This window comes from Pollicipes pollicipes, unplaced genomic scaffold (genome assembly GCF_011947565.3).
Source record: "Pollicipes pollicipes isolate AB1234 unplaced genomic scaffold, Ppol_2.1 Scaffold_4740;HRSCAF=5597_pilon_pilon_pilon, whole genome shotgun sequence".
Lineage (NCBI taxonomy): Eukaryota > Metazoa > Arthropoda > Thecostraca > Pollicipedomorpha > Pollicipedidae > Pollicipes > Pollicipes pollicipes.
In genome coordinates this window covers 4203533-4223909 of record NW_023596545.1, presented here as the reverse complement: position 1 = coordinate 4223909, position 20377 = coordinate 4203533, and the positions used below count along the sequence as shown (strand labels likewise).

General features: G+C 55.7%; 1 protein-coding gene across 1 annotated transcript; it reads left to right on the top strand.

Moving 5' to 3' along the window:
• Positions 1-535: 535 nt before the first annotated feature.
• On the top strand, positions 536-19737 carry LOC119099048 (uncharacterized). Its single transcript, XM_037222099.1, has 17 exons — positions 536-1017; positions 1439-1570; positions 3545-3797; positions 6412-6538; positions 7113-7238; positions 7978-8109; positions 8757-8891; positions 9835-9959; positions 10414-10548; positions 11264-11457; positions 12327-12438; positions 13022-13152; positions 13910-14016; positions 14860-14962; positions 15460-15602; positions 16080-16257; positions 18100-19737. Exons 1-17 carry the CDS (start codon positions 814-816, stop codon positions 18223-18225), a joined length of 2463 nt encoding a protein of 820 aa, XP_037077994.1. The 5' UTR covers positions 536-813; the 3' UTR covers positions 18226-19737.
• The last annotated feature ends 640 nt before the right edge of the window (positions 19738-20377 follow it).

Sequence of the window (20377 nt, the reverse complement as noted above, 5' to 3'; positions counted from 1 at the left end):
GTTTTTGTTATTGAAATAACTTTTTAGCTCTGAGAAATAACTTGATTATCATACTTATAAGCAATTTATCAATAACCACAACCACATCAGGGGAAGCATGTTCGATACCGTTCAGCAGAAGCTGTTATGCTTTTGGTGACGTAGAAAGCCCGTTTTTGAGTGGTGGTATCATAATTTTGTACCAAGTTCAGTTTCCTTTACCTTATCTTGGCAGTATAGCAGCTATCAGTAGGTTGCTTAAAGCAAGGTCATCGTGCTTAGCAATTCAAACATACAAGAATCTAAAGACCTATGAAGTGCAGCCATGTCCAGTATGCATAGCAATAAATGGCAAATGCGTTAATGCTACTGAATTTGTCATCGTTCTTGGAGACTTCTTTTCTTGTACAAAGCTGACGGTAAAATAAGTGAAATTAGCGTGTATCCTATCATGAAAGGTCAGTGCCACCAACATCAGCTGGCTGGCCTTGACTTGCTCCCTTGGGCCTTGAAATGTAAACAAACCAAGTTAATAATCTAGCCAGAGCTTCCCCACTGTTTGCGCGGTTGCGGGGCCGCAGGGTTGTTTATTCGCCAGGCAGAAGAATAAGTACATCTGGCGCCCATTTGCAACTTCCTCAGAATTCAAAGAAGCTGTGTGGAGTACGCCCCTACCAGTTATAACGGGGGCAGGGCAACAGATCGTTATGCTCGGATTGGCATTAAATATGCCTGGTACCTAGGCAGCATTGCTTTTGAAAACAGCCCTACCCAATGTGGTTGAGTACAAGACTGTAAAATAATTAATTCCCATGTTCATGATAAGCCACAGATATGGCTGCTGCTGAGGCCTGGACATTCACATCCAATCTGCAAAATGATCACGTCTCACTTTTGCTTTTTAACTCAGAAGATGAGACGTACCTGTTTAGAGATGTGCAAGAGAGGGAGAGCATGCATGGGACATTCTTGCCTGGAGGGCCTACTACTGTGGCACTGAATACATGGAGTAAAGTGGTTCAAAACAAGCTCAATGAGGTTTGTAATTGTATGCATGTAGACCCTCACTTAGAAGCTGTGCTGTTGTCCTGAAGTAATATTGGGTTAAAGGCAGACAGGCGCATGTAGTCAATAGTAGCTGGGTGGTATTTTTGGTCATTTTAGGTGTTTTGAGCTCAAAGCTTGGAAAGGCAAGCATAAACTTCATGATATTTACATACAACCCTAAGCATAAATTTGAGTATTTTGCCTATGTTGATCATATCTATAATTATGAAGATAAACATTATTATAAGTATTGCATAATATATTGATGTATGCCTGCAACATATTGTGATATTTATGTTTAATGAAAATCTGCTCAAGTACCAATTATGATGTTTTCTAGACATTGGACTATATGTGTATGTGCCATGACTATGCCTCATACAAGAGGGCTGAAGTTCTGTTTTATTTCCAGCTCATTGGTTCTTGTGATATTAGCCCTCAACTGCTCAAGATCCAGAGATTTTTCATCCCGTGCTTGGCCCGAGCAATCAGCCATGTTGTCTTCTACATCAAAGTTAATAACAAGATCAAAAACAAGACTAAGGTATTTTTTAGATTCATTATGGTTTCAAGAGCTATGCTATAATGTATGCTTGTTTTGCTCTCCATGGATGTTTTTCCCTCCATCATTTTTTGCCACCTACATGTCAAAATATAGCACATTATATTAGCATCATGCATGGTTTGTTTGCCAATATTCATTGTCTTTGAGCCATGTTCTTTGCACCTTTCCCTGCCTACTCTGTGAAACAGAAATTGACTAGTAGGGTTTGTTTTGTAACATATTAATGATAGGATCTGGAATGAATAGCATGCATTGTCTGTAGTCACTATGATCATATAAGCAAATTTTTAAGTGAATGTGGCCAAAGGAGTCAGGCTGGGGGGAGGTAGCTATGCTGCATCATTGCTTGCCACAGTAAATGTTATAACATAATTTATTCATTGAGCTGCAATCTGGGGAGCTGGGCTGGTGACAGCAGGTTATGATTCAGTACCAATTCCATCCTTCCAAATTGTTTTGTGCCTTGCTCTACATATTTCCTACAGCTAGCATAAACATACACAAATAGGCTCACAGCATCAAATACACAAGACTCTGCCACTTGAATATCCAGCCCGCTTTGTGTCAGAGCCATGTTGTCTGTCTGACCATACGCATTGCATACAGGTAGTACACATACAGGTAGTTTTTTTTTAACTGAGTAGCAGTTGAGGTGATGAAGCCAGGTATTTGGCTCTGAAGCCAAATCTGAGACATAGACAGTGGTATGGGATCAAAGTTAAGCCAGAGGCTGGTTGCTTTAAGTTGCAGAGTGAAAGCAAAATCAAAGCAAATGCCTGCATTTTTTCAAGAATGCAAAGCATTTTTGATGCTTTTTAAATGTAGAGCCAAATTCCAAGGCAGTGACTTCAGGCATTGTGCACACTAAGATGGAGCATAAATCAGCAGCATGGAACTTCAGAAACAAGAAGTCAACAGAGCCCATCACCTTGAAATAATGAGATGGAACCCCACCCAAGTCGAGCACCAGTAGTGTAGTGGTTAACTACGTGCCTGGGAAACCAGAGGTACCGGCTTTGATTCCCTGCGGTGCCCACCCTTCCTGCCAGGGTGAGAGGCAGGTGACGCCATATGGCCTCAGTAGCTGAGTGCGTCGTAAAGCCCCAATGACACACACACACACTGACACAACCCCACCCAAGTCAAATCTGGTGTACAATGTGGCATTGTGAAACTGAAGTCATTTTTGGGTCTGTCTAGCACTAAAAACTGGTTTTCAGACTGTTATTTTTTTGCCTTTTGATGTTAATATATTCATAGCATTTCAGATAGTTGTGTACTGACTGATAGCGGGTGTTCATTGGTCATGAGGATGACCAGGGGATTTTTAGTTTTCAGCCATGCAAGTGCTGCAGCCACAAAAAGTTTGCCATTTTGTGTTGATACAACCAGCAAGATTTTGTGGCTAAGAGTTGCAACTGAAGGGAAAAAATCCCCGACAAACCCGAGGTCTTTATTTGAAAATTGTTTGAAGCTCAAGCCAAAGCCAACTGTGAAAAATAGTTCCAAGCCCAAGCTTACTGAAGCCATTAGGGGAAAACCTGGGTTTTGAGAAGCAGAAATTGGCTCTGTCCCCATGCCTGCTCTTGAGACGTTGTTGCCGCAGGACTCTTCCTGAACCTTACATTTGTGGATGCCTAAAAAGCCCCACATTCTGGGATGCCAGGAACCATTATGTTCTACCCTTGTATCTAGATGTTTGTCCTGAAGCTCATTGAATTTAGCAGGACGTAGCTTATGCAGCAGTTCACCAAAGGCACGAGGAACGCATTACATGTAGAGTTCCCCAGCTGCTGGTGATTATGCAACAGCGCGGCAGAGGCATGTGAAATAGGCAAGGCAAGGCAAGGCACTGTGTGTCAGTCACCAGACCATTTGTATCTCAACACTGTACAGAGCCATGCCGGCTGACGTGCGCTTGCGACCGCTGACATCCGCCGCCGCCTGCGCCAGGTCAAGCCGCTGCTGCGCTGGATGACGCCGGCTCAGGTGCGCGCGTGCGTGGCCGAGGCACGACTGATGGCCAGCCCCGAGGTGCTCGAGTACCTGCAGCTGGCCGAGGCCCGCGAGCAGCCCACCAGCTCAGGTGCGCACCAGGTCACGCTGGACGAGAAGGGCGGCGGCTACATCTACGTGCTGGCCGAGGAGCGCGCTGTCAAGCTGCCGCACGAACACCTGCTGGAGGCGGCCAAGTTCTTCAAGCAAGGTGAGTGGAAGAGGAGCTTTGAGCTCAGAAAGGCTTCCCATGCGCTCTGCGTCGTGCCTGTTCGATTAATAAGGTAGCTTTGTCTGTGACTGCCACACCGTGTGGTCCGGCAGATTGAGTACTCGCCACAGGCCGGCATCACCTTGCTCGGGCATGCATTTGTCAATGGTTTAGTATTCTGATAGCTGGCGATTGGCAGTCATCTCAGTTTGTATTTCCCGTGTGTGCTGATTTCAGTTTTGTGGGTGATGTCGGAATCGCGGATATGTTGGTTGTGAAGTATCGAGCACTTCTCAGCTACGTGGCCTTCCCACAAGACTGGGGCTGATTTATGATATACTAGTTGTACATCCATTGTAAAATGCATGTGTTTGGTCATACTTAACAAATTATTTGACTTGATTTTCCTTGAAACGAGCAAAAAATCGTCATTCTGAAGGTTAGTTTTCAGTCGCAACAAACCTGGAGCCCTTGAAATGATGGCATCGTTCTGTTTTGTTCAGGGTGGAACCACGGGGAAATAACCGACGCGTTAGTGAAGGTATCTCAGCCCCCTCTTGCTCCCTTTGCGCTCGTGTTCAATCCTACACTTTGCGGCACAAGGAGAATAGCTCCAAACAAAATAAAAGAACGTCAGTTGAATATGAAAAGTACACCGCAGCGTATTTATGATTCAGTTAAAGCGGATTTTGCGGTAGGTCCCATTCCTTTAACACGCGCCCGGGTGGCCGGCCAGATACCCTTCGCTCGGGTGGAGGGGTCAATTTGACCCCCCCCCCTCGAGATCTCGGGAACTAAGGTAGCTAGAGACACCAAATTTACAGGGCGTCTTGACCTGTACGTGAACTCACTTAGCTTTAAGTTTGAGTTTCCTAGGTCATGATCCTCAGGTCAAATAAGGTGAAACAAGGTCAAATTCCAGGTTGGTCTCCAAAGTGCCCCAGAATTTAGTCAAGTGTTTGTAAGCAAAAGGCCGCCAGCCCATTTGAGGCTAGTGACCTTGTTTGACTTTTTGAAGGTCATGGTGACCAAAATCATGCAAGGCCGCTTTGAGTTTTGCATTTGAATAAGCGACAAAGACTGCGCCAGGCAGTATGTTCCTAAAACAAAATGTCTACCTGGGTCATCTTAGGTCAGTAACCTGTTCTGACCTCTAAGAAGTCAATGAAAGATGTAAAATGCCGTTCCCATTGTCAGTAAATTTGAAATGAGCACCAGAAACTATCCCATACAGCAGGCCCTAGAGTAATAAATCAGGTTGGTTGTGACCTTGGTCTGACCTTCATACATGACCTTAGGTCAACGTGATCTACTCATTCAATATTTGTGGTGCCTAAGAAAGCATCTCAGAGATATATGGCTTCGTCAAACACTCCGTTGTTGTATCAGATTGAACGGTTCCGTAGAAATTGCCTTCGCCGAAACCATGACCAGAATTTGACCTGCCATAGGTCAGCGACCTTACAAGGTATGCCCTATTTTTTATTTAAATCGATCCGCTATTCAATTGTCTACAGCTATGACGCCGCGCCGTTCGGAAACCATTTTGGAAGAACCTTCGGGGGTCAATTTGACCCCCCCCCCACACGAGCGCGTGTTAACATGAGCTTGGGGAAATGGGTGGGGAGGTCAATCTGACCCTCAACGTTTTTTTTTCTGAACAACTTGCGAACGGTGCGGCATAGCCGCGCCGTACTTGGTACGGCTGTTGGCAATTCAGTAGCCGACCTTTCGCTTTACAAATGTGATATTCCTCGTAAGATCATTGACCTAAAGGTCAAAGCCAGGTCGTGGTTGTCATTGAAAGCACCTCCTTGGAAATTGTTCTTATGAGAAAAGGGCGTGTTAGGCGAATTCATACGTCTTTGAGGAGGTTTTTTTTTAGACAATAGGAGAGTTGAATTTAGGATTACGGTTAATTCCATTGACTGAGTCAGGTATGAAGGTCAGATCGAGGTAAAAGCCAAACCGCTTTATCGCTGGAAAACGTGAAATGAGGAAGTTTTTGACGCCAATTCCCTTTTCAGGAGCATGCTGCCTAGGGTAGTTCTTTATGCTGATTTCGAGTTTAAATGTTAAAACAATCGCAAATATATCGAGATTGAATGTGGTTGTATGAAGACTGGGAACACTTTAAATATCGATCTTAAGTTCGGTTTTGTTTTACCTTTGTGACCCAAAGGTGACGAGCTAGGAGCTTAGAAATTTTACACAAGCAAACGTAGATTGATTGAAACTTACATTGATTACATGGCGAACTTACTTACAAACACCACATACCTTGAGACTTTGGTGTCTGGCTCTCATTTAAATCCGTGGAGCCAAATTGACCCCACACTCACCCCTCCCCCCCTCCCCCGATTGTGCTCAAACCTTCATCCGGGCCCGTGTTGAGGTTAACCTGCTTAGTTGATAGCCATGCTCGATACGTTACATTTTGGTCTCCTCGCGACTTGATGTCAGCATGCATGTTTCCAGTTGCCAAGTCTACGACGCTGCCAAGCGACAGCTGCCGCTCGTAGGTCTGTTTGACCTGTGAAACCAGCTGTCTGTGTGATGTATGTCTTGCTGCATCTGATGCATCTCGGCCTCGGTCTGGTCTGGGCCTTTTCAGAGCAGGGTCTGCTATACGAGGAGTTTGTGCGGCGCTGCTTCCCCTGCCTGTTCATGAACTTCTCGCGATTCTCTGATCTTGTGCAACATATTGGCTGGGAACAGTCGACGCATCAGGACCTGTTCAGGTAGCTGCATGCGTTTGTTTAAGCTGCCGTCCCTTCCACTGTCCTTGAGCTGTTTGTCTTGCTACGCCTGGCGTCGCACTTTGGGTTATCTGTCATTGTTTTTTTGTACTCCCACTAGACCTCTGTTTAACTGGTATGGTTCTTCCTGAATGCTATCGCCCTGCGTTCGTCATAGCATGCTCATATCATCCTTCCTTGGCGGTATGGAACATAAGTTGAATTGAATTAGCAGCCATTTTCGCTTTGCTCTGACTTTGAACTTGGATGCATGTCGGAGAAGAAACAAATTTCCGAAGGGCTTTGTTGTATTCGTACGCCTGTGCATGCAGTGATGAGACGATGTGGGTCGAGATTCTAGATGGTCGTAGACGGTCCATGAAAGTTGACTGGAACCATGTATACAAATACAGTACACTTCACGTAAATGTACGTACCTTTCGTTCTTGCGGCGGACAGCCAAACAGCTGTGGCCAGCTGTCGGGCGGGCTGTGACCGGGACACCTGTGACCGGGACGGCTGTACCGGGGCGGCTGTGACCGGGCACCTGTGACCGGGGTGCCGGCCGTGTTTGCAGGAGTCTGGACTCGCAGGGGCGCGGCGCGCTCACGTACCGTGACCTGCTGTTCGGCCTGGCCGCGCTGGAGCCGTGCACACAGCACGGCGGCCCGCCCGCCGAGATCCGCTGCCGCTACATCTTCAGGTGGGAGCCAGGGTCCGCGGAGCAGGGTCCGCTGCCGCTATATATTGGTGGGAGGCCATGGGTACGCTGACGCGATACATCTTCAGGTGGGAGCCGGGTCCGCTGCCGCTACATGTTCAGGTGGGAGCCAGGGTCCGCTGCCGCTTCACATCTTCAGGTGGGAGATCTTCAGGTGGGAGCCAGGGTCCGCTGCCGCTACATCTTCAGGTGGGAGCCAGGGTCCGCTGCCGCTACATCTTCAGGTGGGAGCCAGGGTCCGCTGCCGCTACATCTTCAGGTGGAGCCGAGGTCTGCTGCCGCTACATCTTCAGGTGGGGGCCAGGGTCCGCTGCCGCTACATCTTCAGGTGGGAGCCAGGGTCCGCTGCCGCTACATCTTCAGGTGGGAGCCGATATTCCCACCGCGACATCTTGAGAGCCGAGATCTAGTGTCGCCACATTCAGGTGAGTCGGGGGACCGAGACCGAGATCTTGTTGGCGGATGGTGTGTGCTGACGCGGGTGACGTAGGCCGTGCGGGGTTAAAGATCGACTTCAGGCTGGTGTGAAGATCCAGCAGAGAACGTCTATGCACGCACTGACCCGAACGGAGGGACAGACGCAGTGCGGGAGCAGAGGATCATCCGGGGCCTTTCTGTCCTGTCACTTAAATCACGGCTCGTTTCGGTGGGATAGCTGAATGTGGAATGCACTGACAAAGCCAACGGCGGTACCAGTAAGCCAACGCCAGGTGCGTTTCAGGTACTACGACAGGGACAACGACGGCCGGCTGGAGTTCTCCGAGTTCCGCCAGATCGTGACCGACATTCGCCGCTTCAAGGGTCAGAGCGTCAACAAGGAGGAGCTGGTGCATGTGACGGAGCAGAGTGCCAAGTAAGTGACATGCCGGCGGTTACGTGACAGTTCAGGGCCCATGTGAGGGGCCATGTCTGCTGTCACGTGACGGGGCAGAGCATACACTTGTGCGTGCATTGCCTCCGTCCACGTGACTAGGCAACGGGAGGCTGTTTGTCTGTCGCAGTGTCGACAGCTAACGCGCGGAAAATTTTCGCTGAAAACAGTGGGAGTTATCTGCCATTTTGGCAGGTGGGAGGATACGAGCTCCGTATCACCCGTCAAAAATTGGCATCGGTGACATTGTTGAGTTCACCGGAGTGATGCCTATGGGATGTTTGCTATGACAGTTAACCACAATGGAGCAGGCACGTGGCACGAGTGCATTGTGTTTACGTCAACGTAGCGTGCTTTCATGCCGGAGCTGGTGATGCGGGTCGTGCGTTAGCTGCTGAGTGCCGGCTTCCGAGCTGCGTCTGTTCACTCCAGCTGTCAGTGCAGTCAGCTGAAGACGCCAGCCGCGCCATGGCAGGTGTGCTTCGGTGCCGCCCGTGCCGCGGACCCGCTGTTCCGCCGCGCGCCGAATGCCGCGCCGTCAGAGCCGCGCGCCGCCGCGCCGCGCTGTACCCGGCGCGCGGCGTCCGCTGCCGGTGGTCGCTGACAGGGCGCCGCCGCGTCATCGGCAGGGTGTTCGGTGCCGAGTCGAGCGAGTACCTGACACTCACCGAGTTTCTGACCGGCGTCGGTCAGCTGAAGTTCCGTGGCACGTCGCTGTTGCTGCGCTCGCCCCAGTCGGCGCTGGGCTACCTGCGCCGCGGCGGGTGAGTGGCCGGCGCCGCCCGCGGCTGCTCTGTCCGGCGGGTGAGTGGCCGGCGCCGCCCGCTGCTGCTGTGAGTGGCCGGCGCCGCCCGCTGCTGCTCTGTCCGGCGGGCGAGTGGCCGGCGCCGCCCGCTGCTGCTCTGTCCGGCGGGTGAGTGGCCGGCACCGCCCGCTGCTGCTCTGTCCGGCGGGTGAGTGGCCGGCGCCGCCCGCTGCTGCTCTGTCCGGCGGGCGAGTGGCCGGCGCCGCCCGCTGCTGCTTCTGTCCGGCGGGTGAGTGGCCGGCGCCGCCTGCTGCTGCTCTGTCCGACGGGTGAGTGGCCAGCGCCGCCCGCTGCTGCCCTGTCTGGCGGGTGAGTGGCCGGCGCCGCCCGCTGCTGCTCTGTCCGGCGGGCGAGTGGCCGGCGCCGCCCACTGCTGCTCTGTCCGGCGGATGAGTGGCCGGCGCCGCCCGCTGCTGCTCTGTCCGGCGGGCGAGTGGCCGGCGCCGCCCGCTGCTGCTCTGTCCGGCGGGTGAGTGGCCGGCGCCGCCCGCTGCTGCCCGTCAGTGACCCGACGGCGCACCGGCTTCGGCACAGGCAGGCGCACTAGGGCGGGAGGCGGAGCTCGCCACCGGAGACGCGAGACCCTTGTTTAAGGGAATTGGGGGGGGGGGGATGATGGCGTCCGTAGAAAACAGTTAACATGTTCTTTAGTTGTTCATGCTCATGGTACGCAACATCCCACGCAAGCACGAAAGGATGTTGGATTTCGGTGGAAAGCAATTTAATTTGCCTCCCAAGGATTGTTCTATGCGTGTTTTTGACTGATTCCGGCAAAACGGCCGACAAATTTACCACACCCAGACTTGCGTCGCCCCGTCTGGGCCTTCTGCTTTCCACGTCCCTGACCGTGGGCTGTGAAGCCTGCGGCGGCACGTGACTGACGGGGTGTCACCGACCGGCAGGGGCGCCGGCGGCGCGGCCGACGCCCCTGCGGCTGTGCCCGGCGGCCGGCTCTCGCCACGTCCGTCGGCGCAGTTCGACCGCTCCCCGCTGCACCGGTCCGACGGCGGCGAGAGGGTCGAGGACGGTGAGCGAGCGAGCGGTGCCCGGTGCCGGGATGGGCACTGGGGCGCGGGCGCGGGCACTGGCGCCTCTGCTGCTCACGTGGTGGAGAGGCGTGTCGTTTGAGCGTGTTTGGTTGGCGCTCTTGCCCTGCGGTGATGCTGCCGTCGGTGCGCAGCGTCCTGCGCCGTGCGCGGTACGCATCGAGTGACGCGTCCGTGCAGAGACTTGCCACACGTCTGTGTTCTGAGCGACCTTCTGGCACTGAAGGGTCTGCCGTAATGTCATCAGTTCGTCTGGAGTGGTGCCGTGCAGCCGGTACGTTGGGCCGCGGTTGCTGCGGCCCGCCTGCCGGAGTCGTGCCAGTGCGGTCCGCTGGCGCTGTGTGTCGCTGTGCGGTCCGCTGGCGCTGTGTGTCGCTGTGCGGCGCCGGCCGTGGCACCCCGCCTTCGCTGACCACCGGCCCCGCCGTGCCGCAGTGTCGGTGGTGGATGGCGCGTTCTTCAGCCCTCCCGGCGGTACCGAGGGCACCGAGTACGAGCTGGCCACGCACTCTGTGCGCGTGAAGCGCACCGGCACGCTTCTGGACATCAACGCCCTCTGGGACATGGAAGGTGGGGCGGCGACGCCGCAGGCCCGGCCAAGCGGGTCGGCAAGGATAAATGTAGGACTGTCTGCAGGCTTTGAAAATGTATCGGTGCGCAGAAACTCAAGTTTGTCTTTTGCATTGTCGATTTCCCTCTTAACCTAAGAATTGATTTGCCAACCGGAGACATTCACAATGAAATGGTGGCCTGTCGTTTTCGAAAAATATTATTTCGATCTTAACTCAGTCAAAACTCGAATGATTTGTATGTGCATAACATTACTGTTCACTCAGTGCCTGCCGTTATTGACATTGTTGGGATCCGGCCAACGAGGCGTCTGGCACTTGTGCCACATCTCACCCAAGCCGCTAAGTTAGGTCCATCACCCACGACTGTCATACACGCCTCCAGCCCACGCGCCTCACTTATGTCTCCATCTGACGTACCTATGACGTCTCCATCCATCCCGTATGTAACCCACGTACCTCTCCCACGTGTCAGGCCCATGCAGCTCACCGACACTTGACCCTACGAACCGCGTTCGCGTATAGCTGACCTACGTACCTCGCCTACGTACCCAGCCACGTCTCTCACTCATGTTTTTAAGCCACGTCTCCAAGAGATGTGCGTTGTCCGCGTCCCCAACACACGCACCTCAATTACGGCTCTGGTGCGCGCACCTCGCCCACGGCTCTGGTCCGCGCACCCTGGCGGCGCCTCTGACGGGCGGTTCTCTGTGCAGACACGTCAACCATCTCGGCCTCCGCCCGGCTCAACAAGAAGATGCGCTGGGAGCGTATCTCGTCCGTGGACAGTTTCAACCAGAAGTCGCAGCCCAACGAGATGCTGAACGGACTGCGCTATTTCGAGCGGCCCGTGCGCGCCGACCAGGCCAGCGGCAAGCACATGCCCAAGGAGGCCTTCCACTGGGGAAACGTGAGAGAAGGCGGGCAGAGCCGCCCGTCGGAGTGTCACGGATTCTACGGTCGGTCAAACAGGACGGACGCTAGTTCAGGGCTGTCACGTGAACGGGCTGTGGCTGCGCAGTAGGAAGCTGGGTCAATTCGAATTGCCGTTTAGTTAGCGTCTGGATGAGTGCCCTGGTGGATGTGTTAAGATTCATATCCTTTCCTTTACTCCGCTGAATGGTGTGAAGAGCTCGGGAGCTTGAGTCGCCTAGGAAGCGTATCAGGAGTCGTATTCTTTGAAAGTCGCCAACGTATAGAATGCATTTGCCCTGGGTATAACCGGCTTCATTCTACCCATATATGTGATCAGATTGCATCGCGGTTATGGCGGTATGTGGCATCTAAAGCCGAGTGTGCTTCGATCCCTGCCGTCCGCGATCCACGGCGTCATTCCGCGTGTTACATGGGCAGAGGCACCGACCGAGCACCACACAGAGCTGGTGCCGCCCCGGCTCTGCGATCCACGGCGTCATTCCGCGTGTTACATGGGCAGAGGCACCGACCGAGCACCACGCAGAGCTGGTGCCGCCCCGGCTCTGCGATTCACGGCGTCATTCCGCGTGTTACTTGTGCAGAGGCATCGACCGAGCACCACGCAGAGCTGGTGCCACCTCGGCTCCGCGATTCACGGCGTCATTCCGCGTGTTACATGTGCAGAGGCACCGACCGAGCACCACACAGAGCTGGTGCCGCCCGCGTGGCCGTTGTCTCCCAGGCCTGTTGTGACCTTGCCGCGCCCTCTCGGCACCCTAGCCCGCCCGTCTGTGCGTGCCGGCCCCGGATGGTCGTGTCCTGCCGCACCACGTGACCGAGCGCCGCCGCCGCCGCTGCCGCCAGGTGGACAAGGCTGTGCTGGCCAAGTGTCTGCTGCAGATCTGCTACCTGGTCAAGGACATCCTGACGCAGGAGCCGCGCCTGCTGCAGCTCAAGTCTCCCTGCTACATCCTCGGTGGGTAGCGGGCCGATGGCGCGGCTGAGGGGCACCGGTTCCGCGTGGGCTGGGGCTCGACGGGCCCAGAAAGCGGACGGGAGGAGTGGCCACGCGGCTGAGAGGCGCCCGCCCCGCGTGGGCTGGGGCTCGACGGGCCCAGAGAGCGTACGGGAAGAGTGGCCATGCGGCTGGGGGCGTCGGGATGCCGGCTCCGTGTGGTCTGGGGCTCGACGGAGTGGACGGCAGGCGGTGGCTGCCGCTGGGTGTAGGCTACCCACGGCTTCTGGGGGGAGGGAGGGGGGGGGGGTGCTGTGAGTCTTGTTAGCGCTTGAAAAGTGGTGGTCGGTTCGAAAGGACAACGGCACGCGATGTGCGGCTGCTGCTGCTGTGCTGTGCACCAACAGAGCTGTCTGTATTCGTAGACTACTCACCATAGACAAGACGTCTCCCTTGTACTAGTGGGGTCAGTACACGTCCCTTGCCCGTGTTTTGCACGTCCTTTGCCTTCGTCTGTTGCCCCCCTCTCGCGTCTTTTGGGCTCTCTAGTTAGCAAGCACCTCCCCGTCGTGTCCCGCGTCTCACTGCCTGTGCGGCGTCGTAGGTGACATCCACGGCAACTTCGAGGACCTGGTGTGCTTCGAGAAGGCGCTGTGGCGGCTGGGGCCCCTGCTGACGCCGGCCAGCTTCCTCTTCCTCGGCGACTACGTCGACCGCGGCGCGCACGGCGTGGAGGTGACGCTGGCGGGCCGGACTGGTCCGGGGCGGGAGGGCGCTGATCGGAGCAGCGTCGATGGATACCCCGGCACTGAATCGCTGCAGTCTGGGCTGCGTTGGTGCTCTCTCGAGGGCTGGTGCACACCGAGGCCGAACTGGGCTGAGCCCCTGGGCTGGGGCGTGTTGGGTCACTGGCCTGACCTGGGATGGGGTGGGACGGTCGTAGGCTGGACTGAGCCCCTGGGCTGGGGCGTGTTGGGTCACTGGCCTGACCTGGGATGGGGTGGGACGGTCGTAGGCTGGACTGAGCCCCTGGGCTGGGGCGTGTTGGGTCGCTGGCCTGACCTGGGATGGGGTGGGACGGTCGGAGGCTGGGCTGAGCCCCTGGGCTGGGGCGTGTTGGGTCGCTGGCCTGATCTGGGATGGGGTGGGATGGTCGGAGGCTGGGCTGAGCCCCCGCATCCGGGGTGACTTCGAACAAAACGCCCCCTAAGTGGAGCCCGGAGCGTTCTTTGGTTAGCCACCAAACGCAGCTTTCCTGGCAGGTGAGGCGACGGCCCGGACTGCTGCTTGCCGGCTCTCCGTTTGGGCGGACTTAAACAGTGGCTTCATTGCGGCAGCTACTTACCAGTTGAGAGTGTTCAGCAGGTCTGCTGCTGTTTGTTTATCCGGGCCCTTGTTGTGTAGGACTTTTGTGGCAGACGGTGCGGTCCCGCCTGCTGGATGCTGATGGGTAGCTGGTTGTCGGCGCTCAGTTGTGCCCCGCTGTCGCCAGGTGGTGGCCTACCTGTTCTCGCAGAAGCTTCTGTGCCCCAACAAGTTCCACCTGCTGCGCGGCAACCACGAGGTGCGCGAGATCCAGCAGACCTTCACTTTTCACAGGTCGGTGCCGGGCTGGCGTGGAAGCCTCGACCTTTTGGGAGGTGCAGGTCGTCTTGGTCACCGGAGGGGAAGGGGTCGGTACCCATCTCAAAGCCGTTTGGGCCGACGGTGTTAAGCCCGGGCGGACGGCGCTCGGCGGTCGGTGTCTTACGGCCGGCGAGCGGACTGTTGGTGAACGAGCGTCAGCCCTGAGATTTTCAGCTGTGATCTGGAACTTAACGGCTGCTGGGCGGGTCCTGGGTCTGCTGATACTGGGGTTGGGTGGGTCCAAGGGCCCGCTAGCCGTGTTTTGTGCAAGTCGGCTGTGAGTGTTGCGGGTTCCTGAAGTTTGGATGGAGGCCGGATGTGGCGCAGCGCCACCCGCGCGCGTCCAGCTAAGTCGGCGACCCACGGGAAAAGCATCGAAGTTTCCCAAAACAGACTCGAAGACGCCCTTATTCCGCGCGCGATGTCTTGTAGTGCGGTGACGTGCAGGACGGTAGATCCCCCCCCCCCCCTTCCCTCCCTTGACAGACGTGTCAAGTATCACGGGTCCTATTGTCTCGTGCGAAACATCGATTGGTTCGTCGCAGAACTGCAGTACATTTCTAAAACTGAAATTTGAAACAATGCTACGTCCAACAGGTGTTGCAGCAATCAGGGAAAGTCATCAAATTCCAAGGAGCTGTGGCAGATTGTTTGGGACTGGCGACCGAAAACCATGATGGGGCAGAAAGTGTCTTCCTTCTCCCCCCCCCCCCCCCTATACACGCAGAATAGGGTGAAACCAATCGCCGAAGAACACGGCACGTTCTCGCTGTGCTGGCTTACGCTATGTGTTAATAGTCTTTATTGACATTCCAGGGAGTGCATCAGTAAGTTCGGCAAAATCACCGGGCCTGAGGTGTGGGAGGCCATCAACGAGTGCTTTGACGCCATGCCGCTGGCCGCTGTCATCGATAACAGGGTGAGGTCAGAGGGTCGAAGTCGCCGGGGAGGGCTCTGGGTGGAGAGGGTGGCACTCTCCCCGGTCTCCGGGTGGAGAGGGTGTCATTCCTCCTGGCCTTTGGGTGGAGAGGGTGGCATTCTCCCCGTCCTCTGGGTGGAGAGGGTGGCATTCCCCCGGCCTTTGGGTGGAGAGGGTGGCATTCCCCCGGCCTCTGGGTGGAGAGGGTGGCATTCCCCCCGGCCTCTGGGTGGAGAGGGTGGCATTCCCCCGGCCTTTGGGTGGAGAGGGTGGCATTCCCCCGGCCTCTGGGTGGAGAGGATGGCATTCTCCCCACCCTCTGACCCTTCCTTGTATCGAATACGCGGACGCCGCCCCTGTGTGCAGGCTTCTTTCAGCACGTTCCTCCGTCGCGACTCAGTTGGCTCATTTTGCTATGTTCTCTACACGGCGTGCGTGTGCGCTGGCCGCCCGCGCCGTCCGCCGCGTTCTGACGGCGCGCGTCGCTGCCGCTGCAGATCTTCTGCGTGCACGGCGGCATCCCGGCGCCCACCATCGATGGCGGCCGCGTGTCGGCCATCAACCGGATTCCGTGCCCGCTGCCGCAGCCGGAGACGCAGAGTCCGCTCGCCTGGGAGATCATGTGGAACGACCCCATCAGGTCAGGCGCCGATCGAGGATGGAGAAGATGGTGGGCCGCAGCGCCTTGGCGGCGTTTGTCTGGGTGGGGTGGGGCTGAATGTCTGGCTGGTTTGCAGTAGTTATGTTTCTGGTTGTACAAAGGGGTGCTCTTTCGTTTCGCTGGTCACTGGCTGGGGTCTTTCATGAGGTCACAGGCTTCATGACGTGTGGGAAGGTACTGAACCTTGCGAGACGTAAAACGTGCCGTGTGGTCCTGCCAGCCGACTTGACACGCCAGACGGGTTGCACGCTGGCTATCGTTTTGTTTTGTGCCCAACTCGCCATAGCGAGAGCGCTGTCTCGCGATGAACTCGGCATCGGCCTCCGCACCGTCGTTACATTCGCCCTCTGAGACCACACTCGTCACAGTCCTCCGCGCTCAAGTCGGCGCGCCAGCAGAAGGGTCTCAGCGTCTGCCTGCCGAGTGTGCAGCCTCACCGTCGGCCTGCCGTTGCAGCATGGGTAGTGTCAGCTCGGAGACGCTGGACGAGCTGCGCGAGAACGACGGCTTCATTGAGAACTACCGGCGCGGCACGGCGCATATGTTCAGCAGCGACGGACTCGACCGTTTCCTCGAGCGCAACGGGCTGTCGCATGTGGTGCGCGCGCACGAGGTGCAACAGGCCGGCTTCCAGGTGTGTGTGACGCCGCTTCTGGCCCAGTGTCGGGGATAGAACTGGAGAGGGGCCGCGCCCGGGGGCGTCGGGCAGACAGGTTCTCGGCGGCTCTGGGATGGCTGGACCTGAGATGGGCTTGGCCGTGACTGTTTCCAGGTGGGTCTGGATTGCTTCTTGCGTGGTTAAGAGAGGAGTGGAGTGGCACTCTAAGCGCTGGATAACAGTACATGGTTTTCTGATGTGTGAAGGCGCTCGTACGTCATCATCATCATCAGATTCGTCTTTCATCAACGCCACAGGAAGAATCAGAATTCACGGCTAATTTTATGAAAACCAAAATTAGAGCACTTACACCAATAGTGAAACACGATTGAACAGAGGCGGCACGCGCCAAGTTTGGAGCGCAGACGCGCGAGCGGACGGGAATCTGTACGTGTGTGCGTGCGTTCGCGTGTTGGGCTATGTGTGGCCTCATTCGTGAGTGAATGGATGTCACTGTGTTTTGTTGTTGGTACAGGGTGGGTACTGACTGATCACTGCTGATCACACTGATGAACTTGAGCTTTAGAGGACTGCAACCTGATTTGGCTTCTGCCAAGTAGAGGGCATCTGACCGGCCTGTATTTGGTGCTAAAACGGGATTATTAACATGCCACCCGTAACTGTATGCCTCAAATAATTGACGAAAGAAGACAGGAGAAAAAGCTTTCGGCTTGCACAATCACCAGGGTCTCAGGATGAGAGTGTAAACTAGAATTATGGTGTAAATAGAATCGTTGCATGTTTTTTGGTCAGTTTTGCGGCCAATATAATTCCATGTAGGCAGGTTGATGGTCATGCTTTAATGATGTGGTCCAATTGACGGTCATGGTCACAATCATGCCGCCTGCCATCCTCCAATCAGGCTGCCGTGCATCTGACAATAACACGGAGTGCAGGAGGCTGACATTCCAGTGTTGATTTGTGACGATGAGTGAATTCGTCGCACTAGTTTCCTCAGTTGTAAGCCGGATGTAGCGTGAGGTTGGCTGTATCCATGCCGTGTTTCACTCGGAGGCTAGATGAGTTGTGATTTACGGCCCATGTTTTCCTGTTGCGACCGGTTGATGAAATGTTAGTCGAAAATTTATATTTTGTGACGTTACCCAGCATCTAGTCCGCGCCAGAACTACGCTCCACAATGTGGCGATGATAGTGTGGGCTGTGTCTCCTCGGGGACTGCGCGTGGATTTTCCCAGCAAGGTGGGCTACACCTTCCCCATAAACTGATTGATGGTGATTTGAGTGTTTGAGGTGCTTGGTCTGGTAGGTCGTATAATGATCGCGTCTGATGCATACCAATTGCCGGCAGAGTTATTTTGTATGTCGGCTACGTATTCGCAGGATCTGCCGGCTCGGATAAGAATGATTTATTCTTGGAATGAGCTCTCAGATGGTGATTTAGGTCTTAAAAAGGGACACGGATGTTGAGAGCCGTTTAGATGAGCGCTGTTTCAAATTGCAGCCGTTGTACCAGTCGCAAGGGAATTTCAGAATTATCCCCTGATCGTGTAGCGGTCGTTACGTTTCGCTTTCTGTCCTGGTTAATGCCGTCACCAGTTGCCGCAGCAGGGGTGTCTGCTGACCGTGTTCTCGTCGTCGCCCCGCTGTTCCTGTGTTCACTGACCTGGTGTTGTTCTGTCACCAGTTGCAGCAGAAGGGGCGTCTGCTGACCGTGTTCTCGTCGTTGCCCCGCTGTTCCTGTGTTCACTGGCCTGGTGTTGTGCTGTCACCAGTCGCAGCAGAAGGGGCGTCTGCTGACCGTGTTCTCGTCGCTGTGCTGTTCCCGTGTTCACTGACCTGGTGTTGTGCTGTCACCAGTTGCAGCAGAAGGGACGTCTGCTGACCGTGTTCTCGTCGTCGCGCTACTGTGGCGGCTCCAACGAGGCTGCTTGCGTGCTGGCCGACTGTCACAAGCTGCGCACCCTCCGGCTGGACACGGCCTGACGAGACCACCTGCGGCCGCGGAGCCGCACCAGGGCGACGCCCGAGGGCGGGGAGACGGTCCCGGGTCCGAGGCTGGGTCACAGGGCGGCGGGCCGTCGCTCCAGGGGCCTGTGCGGCGAGACTCGTCCGGAGATCCGGCTCCTGGGGCGGCCGCGGTCAGCTCACTGCCGCTGGGCATGCTCTGAGGTCAGGTCGCCCTGCGGTGTGACCTGTCTGACACCTGTGTAACCTGTGACCTGTGACCGGTCCTGTCTGGTCGTGGTGAGACGGTGGAGGGCCCAAGGGCTGGAGGGCAGGTGGCGGCCCGTGACCCGTCTTGGTATGACGTCACCGGCATGGCTGGGGGGGGGGGGGGGGGCGAGCATTCGATCAAACAGTGCTAGTTGTCTTCTGTCTAGTCCAGTCCGGCAGCCATTGTTTCCAGCTAAGGAATGAAAAAGGGATTGGTCTTTACTCGGAGTTGATTATCGGAATGTGCGTTCGCGCACGGTATGTGTCGGTCACGCTTCAGTACGTGTGAATCCTTGCTGCGGGAGGCGAGTGGGTGCCACTTGCCCGTGTCCACCAGACATTGATGAAGGCAGCATTATTAACCCTGACTTACTTAAATGGCAAACAGGGTTTGCCTCCGTCTGCTTATGAAATAGAGCTTCCCCTTCATCAATTCGAGTCCGTCAGCTCGAGACAATATGCAACTACGCCAACGTAATTGTATTGTAGCTGGGTTATCCGAAACGTCGTTTTCATGACTGTCTTCGCGCGTTCTGTGGAATACGCGTGCAGAAGAGTACCGTTGAGTTTTGTGTTCTGAATGTGGCGCTTGTCATGTTGCCACATTGTGCTAAAATTAGCAAAATTCGCGATTTCTGCTCAGCGACGCCATGTCTCGCGTTTTACACACGTACCTGACAGGCGGCATTTGGCATATGATCCTTACATTGGCGTATGTGCAAGCTCCATCACATGTCTTAAAGTGCATTGCTCTTACCGATATGTGGTAATCTTGCACGGAACAGTTTGTGACCTGGTGTGTGCCAAAAGGTCTGCCAGCGCACTTTGCTCTGATGTAATATCGATTCAATTCCAGTACCCGTTAAAATTCAGTTGCTGGCTCATGACTGTGTACATATGCCTTTGCGTTGCTCAGTACGGATGTAATGTACGACTTTGTTGACAACAGTGACATCTTGTGACGCTTTGTCGCTAAATCTGGGTACATGCGTTGCGCCATGCGCCGAGTGGCCGCTTGATGCGTTGAAATGGATGTTCCAACGCTCCACGTTTATGTGCGTTTGTGTTGCGTTCTCTTGCTGCAGGGTGCCCTTGAGCGCGGCGTGTTCATTATGCGTTCCAGATTCGTTTGGCTGTGCTTAGTTAACCACACTGCCGAGGGCAGTCGACGCCTTTCTCGGCGTCGTTGTAGCCGTGTCCCCTCTGCGAAGCCGTGCCGTTGTCAAAGACGTGTATATCTAATGTCCGGTAATAAGTCAATATACTCACAACTGCACTCATGGACGGCGTGTGTTTGACCCGAGGTCCAGGCCGACTGCAAGTCACCACGCGTTCTCCGCCGGCCGTGCATGGCCGTCAAGACCACTCGACATTCCGTGGTCAGGCCCAGTCACCGGTCGGCGTTCGAGCCGGCCTCTTTCCGCACGACGGTCAGCGCGGCGCCAGCGTGAGCGCGACGAGCTGGCCCTCGGCTGTTCGTGCCCCCAGCTGCCTTGGTCGCGGACGCGGCCGGTCTGTGCCATCCTGTCCTGTGACCGGCGGGCGCAGCCGGTGCCGGAGCGGGGCGGCCTCTGCACGCTCGCCGGACGCGTGACCCCGCCCGCCGGAGCCGGCGCCGCGCCGGCCGCGGCCGCCCCGTAATCGGCTTCGGGAGGCACGTGTGTCCGAGGCGGCGCCGACTCGCTAATCCTCTCCGGCAGCCGAGCCGCCGGCCTGGCGGGCGGCGGCGAGCGGCGCGCTTGGAGGGGTCTCCTCGGCGGAAGACGCTGTTCCTGTCCTGCTGGTGCACGGTAACGGTGGCGTGGCCCGCTTGTAAGCGCAGAGCTAGGACTGCGTTTGAAAGCAGCGATGGTACGCGGAGCCGGGTAGCAAGTGCTGAAGAGCTGAGAAGCTGTTGGCGACAACACACTGCCTTTGGCAT

Coding starts and splice junctions, on each gene's coding strand:
- LOC119099048 (XM_037222099.1), top strand. CDS start 814: ATGGCTGCTGCTGAGGCCTGGACATTCACATCCAATCTGCAAAATGAT. Junction 9,960..10,413: donor CGGCGAGAGGGTCGAGGACG/GTGAGCGAGCGA, acceptor GCCGTGCCGCAG/TGTCGGTGGTGGATGGCGCG. Junction 12,439..13,021: donor GTCTCCCTGCTACATCCTCG/GTGGGTAGCGGG, acceptor GCGGCGTCGTAG/GTGACATCCACGGCAACTTC.